The sequence below is a fragment of the Silurus meridionalis genome, chromosome 19 (assembly GCF_014805685.1).
Source record: "Silurus meridionalis isolate SWU-2019-XX chromosome 19, ASM1480568v1, whole genome shotgun sequence".
Lineage (NCBI taxonomy): Eukaryota > Metazoa > Chordata > Actinopteri > Siluriformes > Siluridae > Silurus > Silurus meridionalis.
The window spans coordinates 506,145-518,644 of record NC_060902.1 but is presented as its reverse complement, the minus strand read 5'-3'; the positions used below and the strand labels follow the sequence as shown (position 1 = coordinate 518,644).

The 12,500-nt window shown below is 46.2% G+C and overlaps 1 protein-coding gene across 1 annotated transcript in view; it reads left to right on the top strand.

The window, feature by feature from the left end:
- The window catches only part of poc1a (POC1 centriolar protein A), a 22,209-nt gene that overhangs the window by 5,578 nt on the left and 4,131 nt on the right, over positions 1-12,500 (top strand). The window contains 3 exon segments of the mRNA XM_046875344.1: positions 1,601-1,669; positions 1,762-1,845; positions 12,114-12,335. Of these exon segments, the coding sequence (XP_046731300.1) occupies positions 1,601-1,669; positions 1,762-1,845; positions 12,114-12,335 (375 nt within the window).

Sequence of the window (12,500 nt, the reverse complement as noted above, 5' to 3'; positions counted from 1 at the left end):
GATCGCCCTGATAGAAGGCGTGAAGATCCACCACAGCAGGAGCTGTGACATTTGGCTGTCTGTGTGTGTGTGTGTGTGTGTGTGTGTGTGTGTGTGTGTGTGCGCGCGCGAGCGAGCGAGACGGTCTGTGACTGAGTGATTATTAGTCAGTGATGAAGTGGAACAGTCTGTCTCTCCCATGTGGTGTCTGCCTTAAAAAAATATCTGCATATTTATTCCACAGTCTGTTCGACTCGGCACCCAGAACCACCAGCCACTGCACCAGGTTCAGCTCTTTTTAGGAAGTTATTTTACAAAAATGTTCTTTGTAACTCTACGCTTATTGGTGCTGCACATTTTATAACTACCCCGTTTTAAATATTCCACAATTAACGTAGAATTAAGCAGGGATTGAGATGGCTAAGCACTTTTAAATGTTCTGCCAATGTTCTGCCACCTGGGGGTCCATCAGCACTTGTTCTCTAAGTAGAGGACTTTGGTAGGACGTTGGTAAGACATCTCCTAACTTCCTGATCAATAACTAATTAACATGTCAACAAATATGAATGAGATGTATGGTGCAGACACGTAACTGCGTCTCTGATGAACATCCTCACTTCCTGTCCAAAGATGTTTGCACTGCGTGGCTCACGTAGTGAAAATGTATAAAAAATGTCAGACGTCCTGTTGAAATGAAAATGTTACAATAGGGATTATTATACACACTTCAGGTACTTAGGACCTTAACATCCAGAAAGAAATTTCATAGAATACACACACACACACACACACACACGAGGAAAAGTAAATCATGTGACCCATTGTTGACGAAAGAGAACCGGAAACGAGAATAATCCAGGTAAGTATATGTTGTTGTGAAAGCAGAGGGAGCGGCGCGTGTGTGTGTGTGTGTGTGTGTGTGTGTTCTCTATGAAATTTCTTGCTGTGTGTTGCCTATTTAAGAATGACAGATCGGCTTTGTGGCTTTGGGGTGTGTATTTGTACAAACACACACCCTGCTGCGCTTACTCTCTCTCTCTCTCTCTCTCTCTCTCTCTCTCTCTCTCAAACACACACACACACACACACACACACACACTCACCTTTCCAGGTAGAGCAATTCAGAAGGAGGGGTGTCTTAGTCATGTATGAGTCATCACACACACACTATTACTTTCGTTTCAGACGTATCAGACACAGGATCCCTGATCCGAATGATCTTAAAGTTACAGTGCAGCAGAAACAAAACCATTGAATTGTATTTTTCTCTTCCTATTATCTCAGAAACTCATATTTATTCACAATAAAACATAGAAAACATATCAAATGTGTAAACTGAGGAAATTGATCAGAATAATCTTCCTAAACATCAAATTGCAAAACAGTTAAATTATATCATATCAAATGTTTCAGAGAATCTGGAGAAATCTCTGTGGGGAAAAGGGGGAAAATCAATAATGTTTGTGCTCTTCGGGCCCTCAGGGGCCACTGCATTTAACAGTCATGTTTCTGTAATGAAAATCGCTGCATGGCCTCATTAACATCAAGCACAAGGTGCTTCAGTGATTAAGCAGGGTACAATCTGATGTGTGTGTGTGTGTGTGTGTGTGTGTGTGTTTAGGGGCTGGCGTCCTGTGTAGCATTTTCAAGAACTGGAGAACACTTTGCTTCTGGAGGCTCAGATGAACAGGTGTGTGTGTGTGTGTCTGTGTTACAGGTCTGTGTATGTGTTCCAAAGTGTGTAAAATAAAATGCTAATCGCTACTATGCTAACGTGTCCAGGTGATGGTTTGGAAGACGAATTTTCCCGCTGAAGGTTACGGTGACATGCTGAAGAGGCAGAAGAGGAATGACGCTCCTGTACAGGTACAAACCTCCATCTCTTCAATTCATCTGTTTGTCCTTTTATTTGTTTTTTATTTTTGTTAAATATTGTAAAATATCTGTTGTTTCTGCTGCAGTCAAAAAGAGATGAACAAAAAACAATTTATTATTTATTTACTTCTCATTTTTTTCCCCACATAAATAAAAAAACATTTGCAGTTTTGAACATTCCAGGGGGGTGGGTGTGTGTGTGTGTGTGTGTGTGTGTGTGTGGGGGTGTGTGTGGGGGTGTGTGTGTGTGTGTGTTCCAAGCTAAAAATGTTTATTATTTGTGATCTTGAAAAAATAAGAAAAAGGGAATGAAAAGAGTAAAAACTTAAATTATTTTGCAGGTTGAACAAATGAATAATTGAACAAACGAATGAACGAAAGCCCCAGAATCTGCAGCAGAAATGAAAATGTTCCTATTACCTGCAATCTGAATTTTATTTTGTAATGAACTCTTGAACTAATGTCCTTGTCTTTTTTCTTGCCTCATCACATCATTGCTCAGAGACAAAAATGAAACCCCCATCTTTCCTAAAAAAAAAAAAAAAGTCTCCGCTGTCCTGGAAGTGGTCGTGGATTCTCTTGGCGTGTGCGCACTTCGTCTCTCTGATGGCATGGGACAGTTTGGCCCTCGCTGTTCTTAAGGCCGTCTTGTCCCCTGCTCTGAAGGCGGAGTCTCTTTATTTCAGCAGCACACACACTTTTGCACGTGTAGTGATGGTCTTGGAGATGGTCACGTCATCAACGCACTGGCTGATGTAGCTGGTCACTGATGTGAACTCCTCCAAGTTGATGGAATTGCTGTTAGTTGCAGCCTCCCTGAACATGTCCCAGTCAGTGCACTCAAAACAGTCCTGAAGAGCAGAGGTGACCCCTGCTGGCCAGGTTTTCACCTGTTTCAGAACGGGATTAGAGCGGCTGACGAGCGGTCTGTATGCTGGAATCAGCATAACAGAGATGTGGTCTGAGTAGCATGTACGCCCCTCTCGTAGCAAAGTCCACATGCTGATGTTTAGGGTGCACAGTCCTGAGATTCGCATGACACGTCGCATGGTTAAAATCTCCAGCGACAATTAAAAGTCCGTCGGGGGTTAGCATTCGGCAGATCGCTAATAACCCCATAGAGTTCACACAGTGCCTCCTTAGCATTAGCGCTGGGGTGAATGTTCACTCCGACAATAAAGACAGTGGTGAATTCCTGTGGTAAATAAAATGGCCTGCATCCTACAGTCACAAACTCCACTAGCGATGAGCAGTAGCATGGAGCAATGGAGTTCTTACACCATTCTATGTTGATATAAACACACGCCACCACCACGAGTCACTGCACAGAGCTGCATTTCTTTTGGTACAAAACGCATCTATTCCTTCTAGCTGGATGGCAGCATCCGGAACTCTGTCGATGAGACACGTCTCCGTGAAAACAAGCAGTCTCTAAACTCTCGCTGCGTGATCCGCTGAAGTCGGATGAAATCCAATTTATAGTCCAGGGAGCAGATGTTTAAAAGTAGAATGGACGGGAAAGCCAGCTGGCTAGGGTTAGCCTTTAGCCCAGAACGGACACCTGTCCATTGGCCGCACTTTTGCTTCCTTGAGCACCACTTCTGTCGTCCCCTCTCTTGGCTACCGGCATCAGGCGACACTAAGGACTGGGGGACTGGTCTTTGTAGCCGAGGTCATGAAGGTTAATAAGTACATCATCATGCAGATTTGTTGTTGCATGATTTCTGTACTGATGCCAGACGCTGAACTACAGCAGTCTCTGGTGTCCATGTACTTGGAAAGGTCGGGCTAAAGACGCAAAGAGCACCATTTTGGATCCTGCAAACTAGTGCACTGCGATGTTGGAATCAAAGATAGAAAAGGAGGAGTGGAGTCAGTAGTAGTGGAGGAGTGGAGTCAGTAGTAGAGGAGTAGTGGAGGAGTGGAGTCAGTAGTAGTGGAGGAGTGGAGTCAGTAGTAGAGGTCAGGAGTAGAGGAGGTGGAGTCAGTAGTAGTGGAGGTGGGTCAGTAGTAGTGGAGGTGGGTCAGTAGTAGAGGAGGAGGAATGGAGTCAGTAGTAGAGGAGGAGGAATGGGTCAGTAGTAGAGGAGGAGGAATGGGTCAGTAGTAGAGGAGGTGGAGTCAGTAGTAGTGGAGGCGGGTCAGTAGTAGTGGAGGCGGGTCAGTAGTAGTGGAGGCGGAGTCAGTAGTAGTGGAGGAGGAGGTCAGTAGTAGTGGAGGCGTAGTAGTGGAGGCGGGTCAGTAGTAGTGGAGGAGCGGGTCAGTAGTAGTGGAGGCGGGTCAGTAGTAGTGGAGGAGGCGGAGTCAGTAGTAGTGGAGGAGCGGGTCAGTAGTAGTGGAGGAGCGAGTCAGTAGTAGTGGAGGCGGGTCAGTAGTAGTGGAGGAGGCGGGTCAGTAGTAGAGGAGTCAGTAGTAGTGGAGGCGGGTCAGTAGTAGTAGTGGAGGAGCGGGTCAGTAGTAGTGGAGGCGGAGTCAGTAGTTGTGGAGGCGGAGTCAGTAGTAGTGGAGGCGGGTCAGTAGTAGTGGAGGAGCGGAGTCAGTAGTAGAGGAGGAGGAATGGGTCAGTAGTAGAGGAGGAGGTGGGTCTGTAGTAGTGGAGGTGGGTCTGTAGTAGAGGAGGTGGGTCTGTAGTAGAGGAGGAGTGGAGTCAGTAGTGTAATCAGTAATAGAGAAGAAGAGGAGTAGAGTCAGTAGTAGAGTCAGTAGTAGTGGAGGTGGGTCAGTAGTGGTGGAGGTGGGTCAGTAGTAGTGGAGGAGGTGGAGTCAGTAGTAGAGTCAGTAGTAGACTCAATCAGTAGTAGAGGAGGAGTCAGTAGTAGTGGAGGAGTGGAGTCAGTAGTAGAGGAGTAGTGGAGGTGGAGTCAGTAGTAGTGGAGGTGGGTCAGTAGTAGTGGAGGAGGAGTCAGTAGTAGAGGTCAGTAGTAGTGGAGGTGGAGTCAGTAGTAGTAGAGGAGGAGTGGGTCAGTAGTAGAGGAGTAGTGGAGGAGTGGAGTCAGTAGTAGAGGAGTAGTGGAGGAGTGGAGTCAGTAGTAGAGGAGGAGGTGGAGTCAGTAGTAGAGGAGGAGGAGCGGAGTCAGTAGTGGAGGAGTGGGTCAGTAGTAGAGGAGTAGTGGAGGAGTGGGTCAGTAGTAGAGGTCAGTAGTAGTGGAGGAGTGGGTCAGTAGTAGAGGAGTAGTGGAGGAGTGGGTCAGTAGTAGAGGTCAGTAGTAGTGGAGGAGTGGGTCAGTAGTAGAGGAGGTGGAGTCAGTAGTGGAGGAGGAGGTCAGTAGTAGTGGAGGTGGAGTCAGTAGTGGAGGAGGCGGGTCAGTAGTAGTGGAGGAGCGGGTCAGTAGTAGTGGAGGAGCGGAGTCAGTAGTAGTGGAGGAGCGGAGTCAGTAGTAGTGGAGGAGCGGAGTCAGTAGTAGTGGAGGAGCGGAGTCAGTAGTGGAGGAGGAGTCAGTAGTAGAGGAGGCGGAGTCAGTAGTAGAGGAGGAGGAGTGGAGTCAGTAGTAGAGGAGGAGGAGCGGAGTCAGTAGTAGTGGAGGAGGAGCGGAGTCAGTAGTAGTGGAGGAGGAGGCGGAGTCAGTAGTGGAGGAGGCGGGTCAGTAGTGGAGGAGGAGGCGGAGTCAGTAGTAGTGGAGGAGGAGCGGGTCAGTAGTAGAGGAGTAGTGGAGGAGTGAGTCAGTAGTAGAGGAGTAGTGGAGGAGTGAGTCAGTAGTAGAGGAGGAGTGGTGGAGTCAGTAGTAGAGGAGTCAGTAGTAGAGGAGTAGTGGAGGTGGGTCAGTAGAGGAGGAGGAGGAGTGGAGTCAGTAGAGGAGGAGGAGGAGTGGAGTCAGTAGTAGAGGAGGAGGAGCGGAGTCAGTAGTAGAGGAGGAGGAGTGGAGTCAGTAGTAGAGGAGGAGGAGGAGTGGAGTCAGTAGTAGAGGAGGAGGAGGAGTGGAGTCAGTAGAAGAGGAGGAGGAGTGGAGTCAGTAGTGGAGGAGGAGTGGAGTCAGTAGATGAGGAGGAGGAGTGGAGTCAGTAGATGAGGAGGAGGAGTGGAGTCAGTAGTTTGAGTGTGAGCAGGATTGTAAAGAGCAGTAGCAGATGGAGTGTGTATTTGGTTCTTTCACACAGCAGCGTTCCACATATTCCTGACCTTTTACCTTCTTCTCCTCAGGCACCTCATGTCTTCTCTACCCCTCCACCTTTACACTCCCTTAACTCTGTCCGATCAGATGAGCGAGCACTCGTTAAATCACGCCATCTTTTAAAAATTTGGCTTTTTAATTGACACCTGTGAGGATTAAATGAACACTAACACAAGGTTCCTTTGTGGTTCCTGAACCTCAGGACTGTCATGGATAAAAACTAATCAATAATCTTGTAGTTGTTTAAGCTTGCTGCGGTGTCAGGAATAAAACGCTCTGAGGACGTGTTCATGACCTGGATTTGTAAACATCTTCCAGAATATGGTTCTGGCCATGACTGTAGGGTTCTACATGGAACTCCTAAAGGTTCCTTTAGATGGAGCACAGCTGGAGTGCAGCAGGCTTTATTTCACACATACTGATGATGATGATGATGAAGGGGCAATAATAATAATACTAATGTTGTGGTAAAGCTATTGTGTGTGTGTGTGTGTGTGTGTGTGTGTGTGTGTGTGTGTGTGTACTCGGACACCTCACTGATGGAGCATATGATGTTTCAGCGTTAAAGGAAAACACCATTAGCAGCAGTTAATTATTAAAAACCCGGTTCAGATGACGGTGTCATGGAGAGGACGAATCCAAGATGGAGAGAGAGAAGGATAAGAAGGGGTTATTATGGATCTTTTCATCCATCATTTAGTATTAAATGAACACTTACGCAAGGTTCCTTCAATGTTTTTCATTGTTCCTTTAATGTTCCTGGACCTCTCATGTGCACAGCCTGAATTTCTTCACCTCACTACAAACTGGAAACTCAAACAATCATACAGCTGTTTAATTTTAGATAAATGTAATGATATCAAAATATCTGAGATCTTCACTGATTCTGCTCCTGGAACAGACAGACAGATACTTTATTCATCCAAATAGAAAATGTACAGCTTCCAACAGTATCCACAAACATGGGCAGTAAGGTAACAAAGGAACCCAGGTGTGAGCCCACTCCCATCTCTGTCAGTTTATCTCTGAGGAGGAGCAGCTGGATGGTGTTGAAAGCACTGGAGAAGCCCAGAAATGTAATCCTCACGGAAGCTAGCGTCCTCCACTCCCACCTTTTCCTGGTATGCAAACTGAAGCAGGTCAAGGGCATGGTGGACCTGAGGCCTCATGTGGTCTAGTAGCACCTGCTCCATGGTCTACATTATGTGAGACATCAGGGTGACTGGCTTGAAGTCATTCAGCTCTCCAGGGCATAGCTTTTTTGGAACTGGGATGATGCAGGATGTTTTCCATAGCCGTGGGACCCTTTCCTGTTCCAGGCTCAGGTTATAGATGCACTGTAGAGGGTCTCCCAGCTTTGATGCGCAGGCCTTCAGTAGTCATGGAGAAACTCCATCTTGGCCAGCTGCTTTGCTAGGACAAAACCTCTTCAGCTCTCTGCACACCTGGTCTGCCGTGATCGTGGGTGGAGGTACACTACCCTCTGTGCTACAGTTAGTTCCAGAGGGTAGAGAGAAAGCGGAAGTGGGGGTGGGGGGTGCAGTGTACTGAAGTGTGAATGAGTTGGGGGTGGTCAAACCTGTTGAAGTTGTTGTTCAGCTGGTTTGCTCTTTGCTTGTGATCCAGGGCTTGTTCAGCATAGCAGCATACAGTTTTTACTGGAACAACATCCATACAGAAGTTGATGTAGTCAGTAGTGCAGTCAACAACCTCCTAAATGTTCCCACTGTGACCCCTGCAGCACATCCCATAACTGAAGCAGTCTATCAGAGTCTGCTCTGCCTCAGAAGACCACTTCCGGGATGAGTGTGTGGTCGTGGGTAGTCTCCTCACTCTTAGTTTGTAGTAGGGCTGAAGCAGAATAAGGTTATGGTCTGCTTTCCCCAGTGCAGGCAGCAGGGTGGCGCTGTATTGGCCTTTACATTGGCATACAGTAGATCAATAGTCCTTTTCCCCTGGTGTGACAGTCCACATACTGGGAGACAGCAGGTACTGTTGTGTCCAGAGGAACATGATTAAAGACCCTAGAGATTAACACATGCGCCTCGGGGTGTTGTGTTTGAAACCTTGCAGCGGCGGAACGGACGACGTCACACGCTACCGCCGCGTTGGCGGTTGGGGTGGTGGTGTAAACAATGAGAACGTGTCCAAACTCTCTGGGGAAGTAACAGGGATGCAAACTTACAGCCAGAAGTTCGATGTCCCTGCAGCAGTTGAAGATTTTAATGCTCACATGCCCAGAATGACACCACCTCACGTTCACATATCTGGCGAGTCCCCATCCTTTCCCCTTCTCGCAGGCTTTAGTGTCTCTGTCCACCCCGACGGTGCTGAAGCCTGGTATCTCCACGTTGGAATCCGAGATGCTAGACATGAGCCACTCTATCCTGGTGGGTGTGGTCTAATATTTTAATGAGCACACTTGATTGATAGTTACAGAAACGATACTTTTTATTTAAAATGTTATTAGTAATTTAATGCTTGAACTCAGATAAATTGTGTGTGTTCCTTTCCTGCTGAAACTGGTTTCTCAGGTTATTGTGTTTACATGGCTCTCCTTGGTGAAGTGGGTGTGGCCTAGACGCCCGGAGAGAAGAAAGATTAATCCCCTCCAGCTCAGTGCTATAATTCTGCTCTGTGTTTCTCTGTATGTGGGCGTGGCCTTTTTACTTAAAGCTGTCCCATAATACCTGGTAAACTGTTAAAATACGTTCCCACGGTTGCGTTCAGCCACCCCAGCATAACCCCTTTACAGGAACCGAGCCACGGGCGTACCTTAGCCGCCAGGGTTTTACTCAGAACACAGCTACGGGTCCTTTAATAGTCCTCATTATTCTTATCGTTTCCATAGTGACGGCTCATTTACTGGGACTTAATTATACACTGATTATTATTCGTGTGTGTGTAATTAACACATGGAAGGAGTCTCCAGTGTCAGTGCCTTATATAGAAATAAAGACCTGAAATAGTGAGTTGACGTGTGTGTGTGTGTGTGTGTGTGTGTGTGTGTGTGTGTGTGTGTGTGTGTGTGCGCATGCCATCAGCTCACACTTTTTTCATAAAGCACACCTGTCTCTCTTACATGCACAGACAGACAGGAGGCGGAGCCACACCCTGTAGTCATGCTTGACTTGCAACACACACACACGCACAGTATATTGCAGTATAAAGCATGTGAATGAATGATGTTACCTTTTACACCTTTGCTAGCTTTTATAATAAATAAATAATGTATAAATAATAAAAACACTTTGTGTAAATATTTGTTTAATTTTATATTATATTTTAATTAAATATAATTACATTTAAGAACTTTCGGTAATAATACACATTGTGTACTAGATCTGCTATATGATGCCGTTTCCTTTGCTTTAGCCTGTGTGTGTGTGTGTGTGTGTGTGTGTGTGTGTGTGTGTGTGTGTGTGTGTGTGTGTGTGGGGAAGTAAGTATTGATGGCTCTGTCAGTTTCATTGGAGCCTCAGGAAATTTTCCACTGTTGGTTTTTCCAATCCAGGTGATTCATCAGAAGGGTGTTAAAGTGTGTGTGTGTGCGCATATATATATGTGTGTGTGTCAGTGCTGAGCTACATATAAATCCTCCACTCAACAACAGATAATGCTGTTTTTTTTCCAGACACTGGTCCTTGACAGATTTGTACACTCTAGGTTGTGTGTGTGTGTGTGTGTGTGTGAGAGAGAGACAGAGAGAGAGACCTTGTCCAGTGTTGATTTAGCAGTCGATGATGATTAAGTAAACAGGAGGTCATGTGTAACGAGGTGTGGTGATGAGTGTTAACACAGGAGCAGCACACATATATTCTGTCCTCATCGTGCTGCTCTCTGTCTGTGTGTGTGTGTCTGTGTGTGTCTGTGTGTGTGTTTTTTTGGGATTATATATTTATTCTTTGTCTGTGTTTAGCATCAGGTTTCAGAGTTGCAACCTGCAGAAATCTGCAGGCGAAGGTTCTTCAGATTATTACAGTCGATATACTTTGAAACCTTGTGTGTGTGTGCATATATATGTGTGTGTGTGTGTGTGTGTGTGTGTGTGCGTTTGCGTGTGTGCAGTGTTAAACAGGCATTATTTTTGGAATTTGAGTGTTTTTTAAATCCATTTATAGTTATACTTGAATCAACTGATTCTTTTTGCATTTACATTAAAGCAGCTACAAACACAGCCCCATACCAACCTGAACATGACCACTTTACCTCTGATGCCCCTGTGAACACGCCCCTGTATACCTGTCCCTGTGAACACGCTTCTGTATACCTGTCCCTGTATACCTGTCCCTGTATTCCTGTCCCTGTATTCCTGTCCCTGTATTCCTGTCCCTGTATACCTGTCCCTGTATACCTGTCCCTGTATACCTGTCCCTGTATACCTGTCCCTGTATTCCTGTCCCTGTATTCCTGCCCCTGTATAACTGCCCCTGTATTCCTGCCCCTGTATACCTGCCCTGTATACCTGCCCTGTATACCTGTCCCTGCATACCTGTCCCTGTATTCCTGCCCCTGTATACCTGCCCCTGTATACCTGCCCCTGTATACCTGTCCCTGTGAACACGCTTCTGTATACCTGCCCCTGTATACCTGTCCCTGTGAACACGCCCCTGTATACCTGTCCCTGTATACCTGTCCATGTGAACATGAGATGGAGTGAGAGACAGACAGATGGATGGAGTGAGACAGATAGACAGACAACAGTTGTTTTTCTTTGTCTATCTCTATATTTATGTCTCTTAACTGTCTGCTGTGTGTTTGTGTGCATATGTGTGTGTGTGTGTGTGTGTGTGTGTGTGTGTGTGTGTGTGTGTGTGTGTGTGTGTGTGTCTGTGTGTGTGTGTGTCAGTGCTGAGCTACATATAAATCCTCCACTCAACAACAGATAATGCTGTTTTTTTTCCAGACACTGGTCCTTGACAGATTTGTACACTCTGGGTTGTGTGTGTGTGTGTGTGTGTGTGTGTGTGTGTGTGTGAGAGAGAGACAGAGAGAGACCTTGTCCAGTGTTGATTTAGCAGTCGATGATGATTAAGTAAACAGGAGGTCATGTGTAACGAGGTGTGGTGATGAGTGTTAACACAGGAGCAGCACACATATATTCTGTCCTCATCGTGCTGCTCTCTGTCTGTGTGTGTGTGTCTGTGTGTGTGTGTGTGTCTGTGTTTTTTTGGGATTATATATTTATTCTTTGTCTGTGTTTAGCATCAGGTTTCAGAGTTGCAACCTGCAGAAATCTGCAGGCGAAGGTTCTTCAGATTATTACAGTCGATATACTTTGAAACCTTGTGTGTGTGTGTGTGTCTGTGTGTGTGTGTGTGTGTCTGTGTGTGTGTGTGCGTTTGCGTGTGTGCAGTGTTAAACAGGCATTATTTTTGGAATTTGAGTGTTTTTTAAATCCATTTATAGTTATACTTGAATCAACTGATTCTTTTTGCATTTACATTAAAGCAGCTACAAACACAGCCCCATACCAACCTGAACATGACCACTTTACCTCTGATGCCCCTGTGAATACGCCCCTGTATACCTGTCCCTGTGAACACGCTTCTGTATACCTGTCCTGTATACCTGTCCCTGTATTCCTGTCCCTGTATTCCTGTCCCTGTATTCCTGTCCCTGTATACCTGTCCCTGTATACCTGTCCCTGTATACCTGTCCCTGTATACCTGTCCCTGTATTCCTGTCCCTGTATTCCTGCCCCTGTATTCCTGCCCCTGTATTCCTGCCCCTGTATACCTGCCCCTGTATACCTGCCCCTGTATACCTGTCCCTGCATACCTGTCCCTGTATTCCTGCCCCTGTATTCCTGCCCCTGTATACCTGCCCCTGCATACCTGTCCCTGTGAACACGTTTCTGGATACCTGCCCCTGTATACCTGTCCCTGTGAATACGCCCCTGTATACCTGTCCCTGTATACCTGTCCATGTGAACATGAGATGGAGTGAGAGACAGACAGATGGATGGAGTGAGACAGATAGACAGACAACAGTTGTTTTTCTTTGTCTATCTCTATATTTATGTCTCTTAACTGTCTGCTGTGTGTTTGTGTGCATATGTGTGTGTGTGTGTGTGTGTGTGTGTGTGTGTGTGTGTGTGTGTGTGTGTGTGTGTGTGTGTTAATGTTGGTGTATCTATATGTTCTCCAGGCTCCAGACATCTCGAGGGTATCTAAAAAACCAGACGTGTCCCACCTCCGCTCCAGTCTGACCCCTCGCTCATCTTGCAGACCAGAAGCTCACCATGTGTCCACCCACCCCAAACCTGACCAATCAGATCATTCTAATCTGTCCAATTCAGATACGCCCATGTCTCCTACACTCACCACAACACTGCAGCACATTGTGGGTCAGCTCGACGTCCTCACACAGGTGTATACACACACACACACACGTCAGTATAAGTTAATATGTATTTGTAAGGGTTAAGCAGTAAGAGTGGAAGCGAGGCAGGTGGAGATGAGTTACAGAATGATCTGGTTGTATTGAGTGAGATTTGGAGTGACCTTCACAGAAGTGCTCACTTAAGCTTTACTG